This window comes from Erithacus rubecula (assembly GCF_903797595.1).
Source record: "Erithacus rubecula genome assembly, chromosome: 19".
In the NCBI taxonomy this organism is placed as follows: Eukaryota; Metazoa; Chordata; class Aves; order Passeriformes; family Muscicapidae; genus Erithacus; species Erithacus rubecula.
The window spans coordinates 10424857-10442822 of NC_136671.1; the positions used below are offsets into that span (position 1 = coordinate 10424857).

Genomic DNA, 17966 nt, shown 5'->3' on the forward strand with positions numbered 1-17966 from the left:
TATTTCAGTTTTTTATTTTCTGTTAAATCAATCAATAGTCATGGCAAACCATCCTAAAAGACTCTGGTTTGTCAAGCTGCTTAACTTGGGGGTTTAAATTGAATTCAAGCTGATGAAATGTCTCCTGTTGTTTGTGTTGGAATGGTAGTGCTGAGTCTGCAGGTGAAACATTTTTGTTTGTTTGTTTTTTTTAATTTTACTGATAGCAAAAGAGGCAGATTTCGGAAGACCCAGAAAATGTAAGAGGGCACTTCAATGTGCAGAGACATCCCATGTTAACAGATTGTGTGCAGAAAATGCTTATACTGATTCACTAACTGCATAATCTGTTATTGAGGCATTGACTCTGGTATTTGTGTGCATGTTGCTTCCAGAGCAGTTACAACATTTCTTGGAAAGAATGTGTGTAATGACTAAACGTGGTAATGCCCATTAACTGCAGACAGGGCCAGTGTGGCTTTAGAATTCTTTAGGGTCAAAACCTCTGCAACTCACTGAAGAGTCCAGGAGCTTGTAGAACATGACTGACCAACATCCTGAAGTGGCCTTAGTTTAAATGTAGGATTTTAGCTGTTTTCTTCACAAAATCCTGCCTGCTTTTCTATGAGATTCTGCTGATGTTCAATAGATGACAATTTTTCTGAGGGGAAAAAAAATCTGTCTGTTCTTCATCTCCCCATATTTGTTTCTTTTTTTTCTGTATGAAATGACAAGGGGAGAGATGATTAAAACCATCTGAACAATTACTGTGCAAAGCTCTCTGATTTTACTGTATCTTCATGTAGCTCCTCTTCAAATTATGTAGGAAAAATGTGTCACTTGAGAACAGAAATGGCCTTGCAAGATATTTAAGGAGTCCTCTTGCTTCCCCAACTCAGAATAGTGGAATTTTAAAGGTAAATTTATCCCAGGCTTCTTCCTCTGCTGCATCCCTAACAAGAAAAGAATCTGTCAAGGCTAGAACTTGATCCTGCTGTGCATCCTTAGGGGTTTCCTTTGCAGAGTTCCCTGAGGATCTGGATCTCCTCCAGTCTCCCCACCAGGCTGATGCTTTGGCAGAAATAAATCTGCATGTGCCCCTCCTTACTCCTGTGTGCACTCCTTCTTTGATCCCATCTTTTCTCCTGACTTCCCTGTTCTGATTGTTCCATTAAAAAGGGACATCTTCACTCTGCAGAGAGGAGGTGCCAGGCTGAAACTCCCTGGTCCCAGTGGTGTCCTGAGATTGAATCCCAGCATGAGGGGGCTGGAGGCTGTCCTGCCCCATCCTGGAACAGGGTTTGTGGCCTCAGCACAATTTCCCAGTTTGATGGAGAATGTCACAGGGAGGTTTATTCTGGACACACAGCTGCTGGAAAAGGCTGATGTTCAGCTCCAGAGTTTGGGTGGAATTCAAGGCAGAGTAAGAATCCCATTTCCACATCACTTCCCTAATTATGAAGCTCTGGAGAAGGGGAAAATGGTTCCTTTAGCTATGTTGTCTGTTTTCTTCTTTCCTGCTTTTCTTTTCCATCCAAGTTCAGGTTTAACAGTCAAATAATTTTCTTCTTTTTGAGTACTCTGTCTTCTGAGTTCACTGTGTCCTGGGTTTCCTCAAAGAGAACCAAAAATCAGTAAGAATTTCTCTCTACATCATCAGGAGAGAAAATTGAGCAGTTCAAAATTCTGCAGTGATTTTTACCTCAGGGAATCTGGAATCTGTCCCTTGGAAATCAGATTTGATTAAAGGATAATCTCTCATGCTCTGAATGGGGAAAAAGGTGTCAAGCCAAGATCTCTGGATCTGGATTCTTTTTTAATCTTTTATTTCCATTTTGGCAGGATTTTAACTTACTTGCCTTTGTAGTATATGAGAGATAGGATTTTAAAAAACCTAGAATTAGTGATGGTCTGTCTGATCTTTGGAGCAGCAAAGCACTGTCTATAAAATTAATGATCAAAGAGTATGAGTTTTATATAGTATAAAAAATATTAAGGTTGCATATTCCAAAGGCACACAGGGGAATTCTGTAACCATGAGGTTTGGGATTTCTTGAGTTTCTACAGATCATCTCCTTGGTGAATTAGAACAAGTATAGTTTGAATTTCCAGCTTTTAAAGTAGATTGTTTTTCAGATTTATTTACAATTTGGTTGTAGATCAGAACTAATACTAACCTGGGTCAGAGAGAAAACTGAATTGTAGCCACTTATTAAATATTATTTCCCTTAGAATACTTGATTCCATTTTCAAAGGCTGTGAGCAGGAAAAAGAATAATCTGTATTCTTGTGGAGCATTTTTGCCTGTTACACCCTGAAGATCTTCCACTGGGATAGAAACTGCTACAGAATTAAAACATCAGCAAATCTAAGGAGCAACTTCTAAGTGTTTGTGGACCAAGGAACTCCACAGTAACATGGCCAACTATCTTCAGCTGTTTAAAAAATCAACCCCCTTGGATGTCTGGATGCTTTTGGGAAGGAAGAACTTGCTGCTGCAAGAAGGAATTCTGTGTTTGGAGAAGCAGACAAGAAGCTCATCCCCATCTTCATACTTCTCTTTCATTTTTTAATCTTCCCTACTTCAGAGGTGCAGGTCAGGTTTGAATTACCTGCTGGACTTTCCCTGCATCTCCCAAACTTCAGCCTCTCTTGCAGGCCCCAGGGAGTATCTGGATATCAAGCCAGAATATAAAATATTCTGTGTTTTTTCTAAAAATTCTGCTTGTAAGCAAAAGGCAGGAGGTGCCTGCTCACTTGGGTTCATCTGTGTCCTGCTTCTCTTTAGGAACCTGTTAGAATTCCAAAGATCTTATTTTTTCTTACTTCCACGTATTCTTCAACATATTTAGACATCAGTAACTGCAGAGCATCCAGGCTCTGATTCACTTTTTTATCTGGTTTTAAGGAATCTTGTTGCTGGCTTGCTTCCTCCTGAAAGAGAAGAAGAGAAGAAAAAAGAGGAGGGTTTTGGAGTTACAGACAACCATTCTCTTTGTGTTTCTGTTCAGATAATTCAAACCATGGTGACAGAGGAACCTTCATGTTCCCAGGTCTTGGCCAGAAGCATTTTTATGGCTGGGACTTATCAAAAAAAGAAAGTTAAAGTTTTGATTTGTCACATGAGCTTCAGTGGAGAATTTTTGTCCCCGTGTTAATAAGTGTTTTTTTAATAAAATCAGAAAAACACATTAAAGGAAAAAGGTAGTGGGATGACAAGGGATTTACCATCCTTTTAGAACAGGAAGAGATATATATGCACAAATATATATATTTGACATAACTATTCTAATTTGTGCTCAAAACTTCCCATACTGATAAATAACTTCTACTCAGCTGCATGCAACTTTTTTTTGTTCACATCCCTCCGTTTGCTATTCATTGATTCATTTATTTATTTTACACATTTGATTTCATTTTTACACGCCCATCCATTCCCACCTCCAGCCCATCCTCCTCATCCATAGACCTCCCTGTCCATTTCCCAACCCTTGCATCCTCTCTGCTCACCTGTTAGAAGGCTCTGGCAGCACGGCCTGCATGTGGCTCCTCCTCTTGTGCTGGCATGTGATGGTGGCACCGTTGTGTTCTCTTCCTCTCCCTCTCCACTAACAGACGCAGACCAAACTGGAGCATGCCCGCATTAAGGAGCTTGAACAGAGCCTGCTCTTTGAAAAGACCAAAGCTGACAAACTCCAGAGGGAGTTAGAAGACACTAGGGTAATGGTTTTCCCTGTTTGAATAATGAGCCTGATCTGTGTTGTGGAAGATTTCTGATGGCACAATGCCGGGGGTGACACGTGCTGGAACAGGTCCTTGCTCCTGCCGTAGCCACTGCTGGATCACTCTAAAAAATTAGCTTAATTTTGAGCTTCCTGGGGTGTGTTTGTGTGCCTGGACGTGTGACTCGTTGAAGAACTCAGGTAAGATGCCTTCACACTGCAAAAGTAATCCTTGGATCCAAAAGTACAGGATGAGTTGATAGAAATGAACATTCAGTAGCTCATTTTAAAAATCAGCAGAGTTTATTAAACCCAAACAACCTAGAATTGAACGTGCCAGTCCTTTTAATGCAAGCTGAGAATTTGGGGCTTGGTTTTTGAGCTCTTCAGTAGCTGCTGCACTACTTGCTTTGCTAAATCATGGTTTGCAGTGGATTTTTATCTCTTTTTCCCCACCAATGATATCATCTTTTAATGGATATCCCAGTAATTAGGAATACTGCTGCCTGTCAGAATATTACTGACATACTTTTTACCGAGCCAGAAGTTCAGCAGATGTCAATTCTTAAGTATATATACACACACATACACAGATTCATGCTCACTCATGGGGATTTTCTTGAAGGTCAGGTGGGATGAATAAAAAACCCCAGGATGAATATAAAGCCAACAATTTAATGTATAATAAGTGCTTTTAAAGAGCAGCTGTCGGTAGTAATAGCTTTATCAGGAGGTCAAAGCAGTAACTTCCTAATTAGAATTAATTCTGGGAGCTTTGCTGTAGCAAAAATTGCTCCAACAGTCAGTGAAAAGCTCAGATAGTGTGAGGACACTTCTTCAGAGAGAATGGAGCAGGTAGAGAAGGGTTTTCAGAGGATTTATCCATTCAAAATGGGTTTGTTATTTTCTCTGACAGTCTTGTAGCTGGTGTGAGATGAATTTGGAAGAAATTATTTCAACAAAGACCTCAAGGTTCTCCATTCTTTTCCAGTCTGCCTTAAAATGGTTCTGAGAAACATTTTGTTAATCATTGATTATACCCATCAGGGTGGTTTGTGAGTTTTTTAGCAAGTTATTTCCAGATAACACCAAAAGAACAAATTTTAGTAAGTTCTGTGTTGATAGACAATAGAAGATGTTTGTCATGTGAACTGTGGACATTTTTCCCTTTTTGAAGCAATTTGCAACGCTCGGTGGCACCTTTTCATCAAGGCCTGAGTTTCTTTGTCTGGAATGTATCTTTTATAATTCTTCTTTTCTTCAACTGCTGTTGATCATAGGTGGCCACAGTGTCAGAAAAGTCCCGGATCATGGAGCTGGAGAGGGACCTGGCACTGAGGGTGAAGGAAGTGGCTGAGCTCCGAGGGAGGCTGGATTCCAGCAAACACATCGACGACGTGGACACTTCTCTCTCCTTGCTGCAAGAAATCAGTTCTTTGCAAGAAAAAATGGCAGCAGCTGGCAAAGAACATCAGAACGAGATGAACTCGCTGAAAGAGAAGTTTGGCCTTAGTGAGGAAGCCTTGCAGAAAGAGATCAAGGCACTTTCAGCTTCAAATGAGAGAATAGCAAAAGAAAATGAATCCTTGAAAAGCAAGCTGGACCACGCCAACAAGGAGAATTCTGATGTGATAGAGCTGTGGAAATCCAAGCTGGAATCTGCAATTGCCTCCCATCAGCAAGCAATGGAAGAGCTGAAAGTTTCTTTCAGCAAAGGTGTTGGGGCTCAGACAGCAGAATTTGCAGAGTTAAAGACTCAGATTGAGAAGATGAAAGTAGACTATGAGAATGAAATGGCAAATTTAAAAGTGAAGCAGGAAAATGAGAGATCTCATCACTTGAAAGAGATCGAGTCTCTGAAAGCAAAACTGGTGGCAGTCACAGAGGAGAAAGAGCAAAACCTGGAAAGCCTGAAGACCAAACTGGAAAGTGTGGAAGATCAGCATCTAGTAGAAATGGAAGACACTTTAAACAAATTGCAGGAAGCTGAGATAAAGGTAAAGGAGCTAGAGGTACTGCAAGCCAAGTACAATGAACAAACCAAAGTTATTGATAGTCTTACACCACAGATCAAAGCTGCTGAAGAAAAGCTTTTGGACCTTGCTGCACTTGAGAAAGCCAATTCTGAAGGTAAATTGGAAATCGAGAAACTTAGCAAGCAGCTTGAGGCAGCTGAGAAACAAATTCAGACTTTAGAGACTGAAAAGGGTGATGGAATTAGCCAGGTTTGTATCAACATCCATCCTTTTTGTTTTCTTTTGCTTTTATTTTACATTTGTACATTGTTTTAATCTGCTATAGGAAATACATCACAGAAAAACCAGGTTTTACTGAATGTGTATCTTGGGACCATCTGAGGAGGTTTAGAGGAGCATTAACTGGCTCATGTCTCAACAGGTTTCTGCTGCTCCACCTGCACCAATAAGCAAAAGGAAAAAAATCCTTCTGCACTTCCTTGCTGCAGATTTAGGCATGTCTGTGCTGAAATCTTCCTGTTATGGACAAATTACTTTGTTGGCTTGTTTGGGAGAAGGGTCCACACATCCAAAGGCTTTAACCTTTGGGGATAGACAAGGGGACTTGGGACTCAGTGGGGAAATAGTTCCTTCATTACCTTTCCCTCTGACAAGGTGATGGAAGAGGCTTTTAAAACAAAAGAAAGCACAAAAAATCCTGGTGGAGCTTTTCTTTAAGCCCAGGCTCTGCAGGGATTTCCCAGCACTTTGGAACCACAGACTGCAGCTTGATCCAGAACTTCCCTTGGGTTTGGATGAAACACCTCTGATGGTTCTGGTGGTAGTGAAGAGTAGTGGGAAAATAACTGGAAAAAGCTTTCCTGAACTTTTCACAGGTGGTTCCAAGATATCAGATTTTTACCTTTGCCTCTCTTTGAGGCCACCCTTCCCTCCCTGTGTGTGTATTGATCTGATCAGCCAATTGAAGCACAAATCAATCAGTTCAAACAATGCAAACAATAAAGAACCAAAATTACTGACTGAACTAATGCTGAAACTTGGAAATTGTGTTTTCAAAAATGTCTGCCATTAAATAATGTATTCACAATTAATGCCAGAAGAACTAATTTTTAATGATTTCAAATCTATTCCAAGATGCAATTAGTGCTGTGATGTATGCAGTCATAGTGGAAATCAGCTTCACTCAGTTAACCCATCATGGTTTTTTCTTCTTTTTTTTTTTTTTATTTTTCATCTTAGAGTGATTTTAATATTACAGTTTTTTCTTTCAGATTCACCTTTTAATTTTCCTAATTTTTCATTCATGATTGTCATTTTATTTTACTCCATTTCATCACCTTTGTTAGGCCAGTAATCTGGCCAAAGAACTGCAGGGCAAAGAGCAAAAGCTTCTTGACCTTGAGAAAAACTTGAGTGCAGTAAATCAAGTTAAAGATTCTTTGGAAAAGGAACTTCAAGTTTTGGTGAGTAATACCCAAAAATTTTGACTTTATTTGGATTTTGGATTTGATGGTGTGAGTGTAATGGAAATCTGTGGATCAGCTCTGAGCAAAGCCTTCCAAAGGTGTTTTACTGGTGGAAATAATGGGAAGGGTTCATGGTTAATGAGATCTGTCTCAGAATAAAAAGAGCATTTCAGTCCTGTGTTATCAGGTGTTTTGTCTAAATATAACTCATCTATTTATGGATTGCAGATAAAATTAAACCAAATCAAAAGCAGCAGCAGTTTAAATTAGACTGCTCATTAAGGAACACTTAATGGCCCTTTTTTGTAGCTGTTGTACCAATTAATGCTTGCTGCACATTTCTTATAAATGGTTTTAAAAGATATTTCTCATTTAAATAAATTTCTAAATACTGTGTTGTTGAGTGGGGTTTCCCTTAGGAACTACACTGGCATTAGTAACAAAACAATGGGATTTTTGGTCTTTCCATGGCCAATAGTAAATATTCAAACTTGGTGGAAGAGTCTCACTTGCCTTCCTGGCATCAATTCCTGCTGGTAAAACTGGAAAACTCTTCTAGGAGAGGGCTCACAGGGCTGCAGGTGTTCCCTGTGCAGCCTGGGAGCAGCAGGGATAGAAACCCCAAATTCTTGTTTCCCACCCTGGGCTCTGTGGCAGCTGATGGAGGAGTTGCTTTAAATGTTGAGGGACTTGCAGCCAAGGCAAGGGAAGATCTGTGTTAGGCTGTGACTCAAAAACCTGAGATCTGTTTATGATAGGAGCAAAGACTGTTCTACTTGTACATGAAAAATACCTAATACAAATTCAGTGGTTGAACTGTACTGTTACCACCAAACCTTACCTTAAATTTTTATCTTTTTTTTTTTTTTTCAGAAAGAAAAGTTTACTAGTGCAGCTGATGAAGCAGAGAATGTTCAACAAGCTATGCAAGGTATGTGCTGCTAAAATAAACAGAGAACTTAAAAGCTGCAGAAATTGAATGCCAACAAAATGGCTTTTTTAAACACTTTCAAGCTCATAGCTGATGGTACAGCAGTTTCAATGGCTGTGCAAAGGACAGGATTGTTTGTAGCCTCTCTGAAGGGTAACATAAACATGTCTTGCCAGTAGGTGGAATTATCTGCAATTAAGTAGTTACTAACTTTGTTTTCCAAATTTTACTTGTCTAGAAACGGTGAAAAAGCTGAACCAAAAAGAAGAGCAGTTTGCACTCATGTCTTCAGAACTGGAGCAGTTCAAATCTAGTTTGACTGGTAAGGAAGGGATGAAATGGAATGTTCTGGAAATGCCTCAGCTTTGTGCTCTGGCTTGGCTCCTGTAGCCTGCAGGAGGCTTTGCTGTGCCTTTTCCCCTTGTACATCTGTGTAAAAGCAGGATTTGTGCCCTGCAGCAAGCCTTGCCTGGCTGTTGGCTCAGGAGAGGTGATCCCAAGGGCTGCCCTTGCCCCTGGCAGTGCCTGCCCTGGCCTCAGGCACTTTTTCACTGTAGCTTGGTGTTGCCTTCCTTGTTCATTTTCTGCTGCTCTGCTGAACAGCTGATGAGTGCTTTCACCTGTAAGACCTGCAGGTCTCTTCCTCCATTGCTTCCTTCCCCTTTGAGACAGCAGAACTTGTACCAACATCTCATGGCCTGAAGTGAATCACTTCTGAAACAAAGGGCTCATGGCCAGCTGCTCCTTGCTGTTTCTGAAGAGTCCTTAACCTTTTGCTGCAGTTACCAGTTCAATCAATCATCATTTTTCATTCTGAAGGGGTGATCTCTGAGGTCTGGAGCTTCAGTATTGCTGGTTTTAGTTCTTCCAGCTGTTCTTTGCATACCCTGCCTCTGAAATTTACAGCTTAACCACCTTTGTTTTGCTCAGAGATGGAGAGGAAGCTGAGGGAGCGAGAAGAGAGGGAGCAGCAGCTGATGGAAGCAAAAGCCAAACTTGAAAATGACATTGCAGAGATCATGAAGTCCTCAGGAGACAGCTCTGCCCAGCTCACAAAAATGAATGATGAGCTGAGGTTAAAAGAAAGGTATTTCATCACTGTCAGAGCACTGTCACATCACATCTCCACTCCCACACTAGCAGCTTCTCATTTTATTTTTCTGTAAATATCTGAACAAGATGCTCCTGAGTGTCACATTGATATGACAAGTGAGCTTATTCCAGCAAGCTAAATCAATCAAAACAGTCTCCTGGGAGTGATTTGAAGAGCATCCAAAACTGATAATTCCAGAATTCTTACATAATGTGCTTTTCATTGCCCAGAGTAAATGACCTCTTGAATAATCCTGACTGTTTTGTGATTGTGCTTCATGATTATTTGATGACCTGAAAAATTCAGTTTATTTAGATATATAGAAGACTTGAGTCACATTTTTGTGAGAGAAAATGTGGAGATTTTTTCCAAATAAAAATTTTATGTACAGTAGCTGTTCTTGACCTTACAAAACCCTGTACTGGGGGCAAAGTAACTTGGTCTTCTCTGTTTATACTGAATTTAGCAGAACATTCTCTGTTTGTTAAATAATGAAATCTCTTTTTAAATGCTTGGTCAGAATATAGAACTTCAGCACAATCTTGGCTCTTTCATCTCTGTGCTTGTGGTGCTGTCAGCAAAAAGTGATGTTCTTTCATTTGGTCTTTGCAGGCAGTTGGAGCAAATACAACTTGAGCTTACAAAAGCAAATGAAAAGGCTGCTCAGCTTGAGAAAAACGTGGAGCAGACAACACAGAAAGCTGAGCAGAGTCAGCAGGAAACTCTCAGGATTCATCAAGCAGAACTGAAAACTCTGCAGGATCAATTAACAGACATGGTAAGAACGACTTTAAAAGCACTAAAACTGTGCAGAAATGTGGTGCCACTGCTGCTTGAACTGTGTTTTACTGCTTTATCTTCCACCAGAAAAAGCAGATTGAGACCAGCCAGCATCAGTACAAAGATCTTCAGGACAAGCATGAAAAAGAAACTTCTGAGCTGGTGGCTAAACACGATGCAGATATCCAAGGGTTTAAGCAGAACCTGCTGGATGCAGAAGAGGCACTGAAAAGTGCCCAGAGGAAAAACAGTGAGCTGGAGGCACAGGCTGAGGAGCTGCAGAAACAAGCAGAGCAGGCCAGAGTAAGTGGCTTTTGTCACTCTGCAAGTGACTTAAAGTTTAAATTTTCTGTCTCAGTGTTTTCTCTCTGCTTCAACCTTTCCTAGCCAGATTTTTGCAGTGTTCCTGTTTTGAACTTTTCCAGGGTATGTGGGTATGGGTTAGGGAGGAGAAGCCCACAGGACAAACTGGTTACACCAGAGTTGATGAGATACAGTTCTTTGATATCAGTTAACATTTTATGTTCATAGATCTGGCTCAGCACAGCCAGTTGAAACCAGATGTCATTCCCTGGTGTTTTGTATGCTTGGATTTTAAGATGCTTTGTGAGCTACTTCATTTAGAAGTGCTACACACCTTTTGTTTTGTAGTATGATCTGCAGCTATTCAGTGTGTAGCTTGACTTTAGCAATTTTAATTTTTCCTCCCATTTCTTTTACTTTACTGCTTGCTTTCATCCCTCAGCAATTATTTGCTATAATCTTTGCTGTATGATTTAGCAAATTATTTAGTGTATAAATTGACACACAGTATTGAAGCACTGATGTGGTGTTTTGAATTAAAAGGGTCATGACAACATCTTTTTGAGAGAATCATGAGGAGATGAAACTGAGAATTGGAAGTCAGTTTCTAATAGAACTCCTTGCATTTTTATCCACTTAGAGTCTCATGAAATCATTCTGTGGCTCTTCTTTTGAATAATTTACAGTCAGTCAATTTATTGAGAGTAGTTTTATAAATGACATGAAATTTTGGATGGAGGAACCTTTAAACCATGATTTTTTATTATATTACTTAGCCACTGAAATCTTGCAGGTGATGCTCATTCTGTAATGTGACAGGGGTGTCTGTCAGCAGTAGAGTTCAAACAGGCACTGTGTGTCAGTATATACACTTTTAAAACTGAAATTACAATTGCTCTATTTGCCCTTAAAGCACATTTCTCATTCATCTGCTTGACTTGATGTTTGTTTTCCCTTGTCCTGACTTTATTTCTTTAGTCCTTAAGCTCTGTGTTAGCCTCATCCAGAAAAGAAATCCAACAAATGTCAGACAAGATGAGGGCTTTGATATCAGAAAAAGAGACTTTGGCACAGGAGGGGAATACTTTAAAATTAGAGAGAGGTCCCTTGTTAACAAAACTTAAAGAATTGGAATCAAAGATTTCACTAATGCAACAAGACCGAGAAGAACTCAAGGCAGAAAATAAAAGGATCCTAAAACAGAAGGAAGAAGCTGAGGCCAAAGGTCAGCAGGAGAGCACAGAAAAGAGAGCATTGGTTTATGAGAAAAGCAAATTACTCTCTGAACTGGAGGCAGTGCAGGCAAAGCTGCTGAAGGCAGCTCTGGAAAATGAGGCTCTCCAGTCCTTGGAGGTAACCTTGTTCCAAAAGCTGGAGGAACTTCAGGCCAGCAATGATGCCATGGATGTGGCGTGTCAGAAACGTCTCAAAGAGTGGGAGGAGCTGCAGAATTATCAGAAGACACTTTTGAAAGAGAAAGATGCCATTCTAAAAGACAAAGATGATGTTATCCAGAAGCTGGGAAGTTCTTGTGAGGCCCTGTCCAAAGGCCAAAGGGAGCTCCAGCAACAAGTGTCAGCTCTGGCTGCAGAGAGGGATTCAGCCCTAGGGGAGCTCTTGGCTCTTCAAGACAGACACGAAGCCCTGGAAAAGGAGCTGGGCAGGGTCTTGCTGGGCCTGCAGGAAGAGAAGGAGATGCTCCTCAAAGGCACAGAGAAGCTGCAAGTGAGTTTAGACAATGCAGTCAGTGAAAACCAAGTGTTAAAAGTGATAGAAGAGGAGATGCAAACACAGCTCAGCAAAGCCATGAAAGACACCAGGGAGCTGCGGGATTCCCTTGCCAGTGTCACTTGTTGTCTTGAGGAAATGAAAGCCTCAAAAGACACACTGAGTTGGGAATGTAATCAGTTACATCAAGAGAAAGAGGCTCTTTTCTCATCAGAACAGAGGCTTTTGGCTGAAAGGGAGCAACTTCTCAATGAAAAGAAGGCAATTGCTGAGGAGCTTGAGAAGGCCTCAGCAGATGCTGAGCTTTATGAGAGAATCTGCACTGAGAAAATGAACAAACTGACCTTGGAGAAGGAATCTATACTTCAGAAGTCATTGCAGTTTGAAAAGCACAATGAAGCTCTTCTCCAAGAGAAGAAGAAACTGGAGACAAAATACTTGGAGCTTCTTGATGAAAGCAAATCTTGTGCAAAGGCTGTTTCTGATCTCAAGAGAGAACATGAGCTGGACCTCTCATCCAAGAATGCTCTGGCTCAAGAGAATGCCAGACTCCAAAATTCCATTGAAGCCCTGAAGGGAGAACTCAGTAAGAAGAGTGCAGAAAATCAAGAGTTAATGGCCTGTAAATGTGACCTTTCCAATCTTCTGAAGGAGGCCCAGGGTGATAAAAGAGCATTAGAAGGTGAGCTGGCTGCTGCATCATACACCAAGCAGGTCCTGTCATCTTCCTTGGAGACCTGCACCTTTGCCAGGGAGATGGTGACCAAGGAGAGGGATGAGCTGCAGGAGGAGTGTCAAAAATTAAACAGAGAGGTTGCTCTTACAAAAGAAACCTTAACCTGTGAAAAGGAAGCTCGAAAACGGGAGGAGAAATCCTTTCTGTTGGGACAAACAGAACTTCAAAGGAACATCTGCTGCTTAGAGAAGGAGCTACAGCAGCTGAAAGAGAAAAATAAAGAAATTCTGGCTGAGAAAACACTTTTAATTCAAGAGAAGGAAAAATCTGAAATGAAACTGATGGAAGTAATGAAAGAGGAAGAAACTGCCCATGCAGAGAAAGAGGAGCAACTGAAGGGTGACCTTGTCTCCTTGTTGAGCTCAATAGTAACATACAGGACCCTGCACAGCTCCATCTTCAGCAAGATGGATATGCTTGAACACGAGATGCAGCTGATGAAAAAGGAGGAAAATGAGTTGTTCCAGGAACTGGAGAGGCTGAGGGATGTGCAGGGAAATCTGGTCATCAGTAAGCAGGGAGCAATGGATGAGAAGGGGAAATCCTCCCAGGATTATTGCAGACTGTGTGAGGAGGTTGAACTTTTAGAACAAATTAATAGTGACTTCTCAGGCAAATTGCTGGAGTCTCAGGGCCAAAGTCAGATGCTGCAGGAGCAAATGAACAATCTCATTTTGAAAGTAAAAGAACTTGAGATTCTCCCGATCCAAGCAGTAGTAAAGAATCCAGAGGTATTGAAATTCATAGTTAAAATCAAGTCTGGGGCTGATTCTACTAATCCTGAGCACTAACCCCTGTTGTCCTCTCTGCACTTCTCTGCACACTCAGCACTTCATAACACACTGCAGCTGTGGGCTCTCTCAGTATGGTATTTGGGGGTTGTTGCAACTATGAGTCTGAAAGATGCTTTTTGTTTGGTTTTTTAAAAATATTTTTAACTACCAAAACCTCTGTTGTTGCTGAATGTTGCAAGAAAACAACATAAACTGTGAATAAAAGGAAGTTGTATTCCCTGAATCTGGTAGGAGGCATTGAGCAGCTCCTTCTGGTGAAGTACTCTGCAGCTTAAAATCTAAAGTAGTAATAGATAAGGTTCTTAATTGGATCTTTGTGCAGTTTTATGTTCAATTACAGCAAACTACAAATCTGAGTTACTCCAAAAAATACAAAGTGCTGCTCCTGTAAATGTAATTGGATAAAAGCAGTGTGAGAGAAAGGGAAAGACTTTGGCAATTCTGGTGTTCTTTTTATTCACAGAAGTGTTTTGTATTCACCACCAACAAATTCTTTATGAAATACTTTGATTTTCAGTTTGTATGGCTTGAAGCCCAGAAAATCACATTGAATGCAAATTGGAATCAGGAGATCCTATAGATTACACCTGCCTAAGTATTTTAATATCAATGTGAAATATTTCCTTTACAAAGCCATAGTGAACAACACTGAAATAATGCAATAATTGGCTTTATCTCAAATTCCAAATTTTTGAGTTTTTATAATTCCATATTTTGTGAAAATATCCCAGGCTGTTGGAAGTGAATATCTGTTGAATTGCTACTGCTTAAAGAGGTGAGAGGTCTGAGAACAATCACAGTGGTGGTAATGAGAAATCCAGGAATCAGAATAAAGGAAATGCCTCAGTGCTGACACGAGCATGGGGTTATGCATGGAATTGAATCTTCAGTTAATTTTATACTTTATGCAGCTCCAAAATACAAATAAATTCCCAGTTGAAGTCCTTATTTTCCTGGGAATCAGCTGACAAACCACAGAGCTATGCATAAAGTATTGATTTTTTGCTGTCAGAGTTCCTGTTGGGAATAACTGGGTTTTTTCCCCCACTTTCCTTTATACCCAGGTGGCCAAACTGGCAGAAGATGTTTTCCAGGCAGTGGAGCAGGTGACCAGGGAGAAGGATGCCATTCACAAAGAAAAGATTGAAACTTTGGCCTCTTTGGAGAACTCGAGACAGACAAACCAGAAGCTGCAGAATGAAGTAATCAAATTAAATGCTTTCCTGTGAAAAGTTTTGCCTGGTTTGTGAGAGCAGCTGTTGAATTATAGAGAATTGAAATAGGCAGGAGAGGATTCTGTCATTTTCCCACTGTGAAAAATTACTGGCTGAGTGCAGAGTGATGGAAAATGCACGTGGCTTTATGCTCATGGTTATTTTGGATTTTGCATGTGGTGTCAGTGCAAGATGCAGCAGTTCCCTTTGGGATCTGTGTCTTGCCAGCACTTTGTGCTGCTCCAGGGCCCAAGGAAGGGGAGGTTGCCCTCACCCTTTGATATTCTGCACTGCCAGAGCCCTGGGAGTGAACAGCTGGGCTGGAACAGGGGAGATTTCCAGCACAAGAATTAGAATTGGTGACGTTCATATGGGAGGGGTTCCCTTTTGTGGATTAAAAAAATCCAGAGTCCTGCAATGCCACGAGAATGGCTGCAGATTATCTGTTATGTAATAAACACACTGGGAGCTGCATGCAAACAAAGCAGCTCCAGCAGCTCCTGGTGTTTCCTGGGGGGACACAAGCTCAGAAATCCATGTCCTGCACTGTCCCATGCAAGGTCTCTGCAAGGAATTAATTCCCTCTGGGTGCAGGCACAGCATTCAACCCTGGTGACTCTCAGAAAATAAGGTATGGAAAAGCAGAATTTATGAGTTATCTTAGAGGAATAAAGATCAAGGGGACAGCTGGTTTTTAGCAACAAGCTCTGCATTTAACAAACAAATAATGCTGTGAGTGCTGCAGCAGTCAGTGGAGGTGAGGTGCTTTGGGCTTTACCTTGGGCTGTTATCTCCACAATCCTGGAAACTGCTCTCCAGTGGTCTTGGAATTCTTTGTGCTGCTCTGTTTAAATGCAGGAAGTCTCATAAACACATCAGTGCAGACAGGCTGGGTTCATTTAGGGGCTAAAGATGGAAAATGGAAGAGCTCAAGCCCCTGTTTGGCTGAAAGTTGTTTCCTGAGAACTGTGTGGTTTCATTGCTGTAATGAGGGTTTTTTTCCTCTTTAAGTTGGACATGCTTAAACAAAACAACCTGAAAAATGAAGAGGAACTTAATAAATCAAAAGAGCTTCTAAATCTGGAGAACAAGAAAGTGGAAGAACTTAAAAAAGAATTGTAAGTATTTCAGTGTTAATTCTATTAATTTTTGTGGGTACATTTACCTTTGATTTTTTTTTTTTTAAATTGTCTTTCAGCACCTTTCCGGTATCCTGACTTATAAAGCAGATATTAGGTCAAAATTAAATGTTTGGCATGTGCAAACTTTGACATGAGAATGTTGCTACTAAATTGCTGAAGGGAATTGAAGCAAATCCTTGGAGCATAGATGGAAATAATTTGTTTGTTGGAGGGTTCTGTCACCTGAGGGCACAAGATGATATTAAAATCTTTATTAGAAGAGAATTCTGATTTAATTACAAATGCACTTGGAGTTTAAGTGGCTTTGTTCATAGATATTTGGCTCTGCTTTTATTTTTTATTGATGGTTTTATGAAGTTCATTTCTGTGGCCCCACTGTGTATTTATTTCCTAAATGGTGCAAACCAAGTCCTACATATGGAGTGTAAAACTCTAGTTAATTGTTCATTATTTGAGCTGCTTCATTGAAAAACAACATTTGACATACACAGACTCACTGTGTAACATTGGACACAAACAAATGGACTGAAAGCATTTGATATAAAGTAATTTTTGAAGTAATTCCCTATGGAATCTCATTGTAGCAAAGCTGCCACAGGGAATAAGGACTCCAGTTATTGCTGCCCTGCAGTGGCTGCACATCCCCAGCTCTCAGAGGTGTCCTGCATTAAATCCCAAACCTGCATTAAATCCCAAACCACTTTCCACCTGTGCTCCTAGAGGAATTTTTTGGCTCATGGAGTAAGAGCTGAAATCTCACTGACAGCTTAAGAGCAGCTTTGACTAATTATTATTATTGTAGTTCCATTTGTCATTTTGTGACAGCTCTGGGGGGACCCCAGGGCACAGGGGCCACCAGCTCACAGAATTCAGTGTCTGGCTGTGACTGGCAGCTTGTGCTGGTGACTTTGGAAAACCTTGGGCACAGACCCCTTTGAGAAAGGCAGGATTTCTTTCCAGGAGCAATTCCTGTCTCAGTGCTCGTGGGAAATGCCAGAGTAAATGACTGCTGGTTTCTCTAATGAGGCTCTGATATTATGGAAAGGCAGCAGGTTCTGGGCTGTGGTTTTCCAGGCAGGAATTATTTATAGGAGATGCTGCCTTGAAAGTCTCCAGCAGCACAAGGTGTTCTCAGCACCCTGATCACTCTGAGGGGTTAATTCTCTTATTTCTTACACTGAATGTGGCCTCTGCTCACCAGAGCTGAGACCTTGGGGAGAAAGGGAACTTTGGTTTTTAATTGATCTTTGCTAGCTGTTTTGTGTGTTGGCCTGTTTTAATTACAGTAATTAGCTTGGTGACAGGGATTCCTGCTGAGCAGGATGAGGAGAGCAGAGGGAATGTGGTGCCTTTGGAGCAGGGGGCTGTGACAGGGACAGGGTGTCCTTTGGAAAAGCTGCAGTGCCTGTGGGTGCTCCCAGGGCCATCCCTTGGGAATTCTTGCCATGAACACTGGAGCATTTCAGGCACACTGAGCCCAGTTTTGGGTGTGGGGTTTTTTTAACACTCTAAATAATCTGTGCTTAATGCCAGAAGAAAGAAGAGGAGGGGATAATGCTGCACCTCAGCAAGGAACCAGGGTTAGAAATAGGTGTGTTCCTGCCCAGCAGGAGGGGAGTCACTGCTAGAGCTGGGAGCAGTTTGCTCCAGCCCAGAGGGATCAGGGTGGGAATTTGCCAAGGTGAGACCAGGTAGAAGGAATGGTTGAAAAATCAGAGTCCTATGAGATGCTGAACTAAAATCAGAGTTTTGTCCAAGTGTGCCCAGTAAGAGACAACAGATCCTTATATTTTGAAGTGCTTGAATAAGTTTCTGACTTCAGGGTTCTTCTACTTCCAACAGTTATAAAACTATTTTTAATATTCCAGTCAGGGTTTAAGTCTGTAGTACTGGCACACAGGAGTACTGCATCTCCTTTTTTAAAAAAACCAAGAGAGGAATAAAATACTATTCAGTGAAATTAAGGGTATCTTTTGTGCTTTTTGAAAGATGTCAAATCTTGAAGATTTTGTTAGTCACACATTACAGCCAGCATGCTAAGTATTTTTAAAAATTCATTGCAAATAGATGTATTTTAAGGAAACTATACTCATTAGCAGGCT

General features: G+C 40.9%; 1 protein-coding gene across 3 annotated transcripts in view; it reads left to right on the forward strand.

Moving 5' to 3' along the window:
- The window catches only part of CLIP1 (CAP-Gly domain containing linker protein 1), a 61116-nt gene that overhangs the window by 30294 nt on the left and 12856 nt on the right, over positions 1–17966 (forward strand). The window contains exons 9-20 of one of the 3 annotated variants that reach the window (XM_079322351.1): positions 207–239; positions 3595–3699; positions 4982–5926; positions 7024–7140; positions 8017–8074; positions 8313–8396; positions 9005–9161; positions 9780–9945; positions 10035–10250; positions 11229–13445; positions 14573–14710; positions 15734–15840. In XM_079322351.1, coding sequence (XP_079178477.1) covers positions 207–239; positions 3595–3699; positions 4982–5926; positions 7024–7140; positions 8017–8074; positions 8313–8396; positions 9005–9161; positions 9780–9945; positions 10035–10250; positions 11229–13445; positions 14573–14710; positions 15734–15840 — 4343 coding nt within the window. The remainder of the gene's footprint in view (positions 1–206; positions 240–3594; positions 3700–4981; positions 5927–7023; positions 7141–8016; positions 8075–8312; positions 8397–9004; positions 9162–9779; positions 9946–10034; positions 10251–11228; positions 13446–14572; positions 14711–15733; positions 15841–17966) is intronic. The other 2 variants (XM_079322352.1, XM_079322353.1) reach the window with 2 other exon arrangements.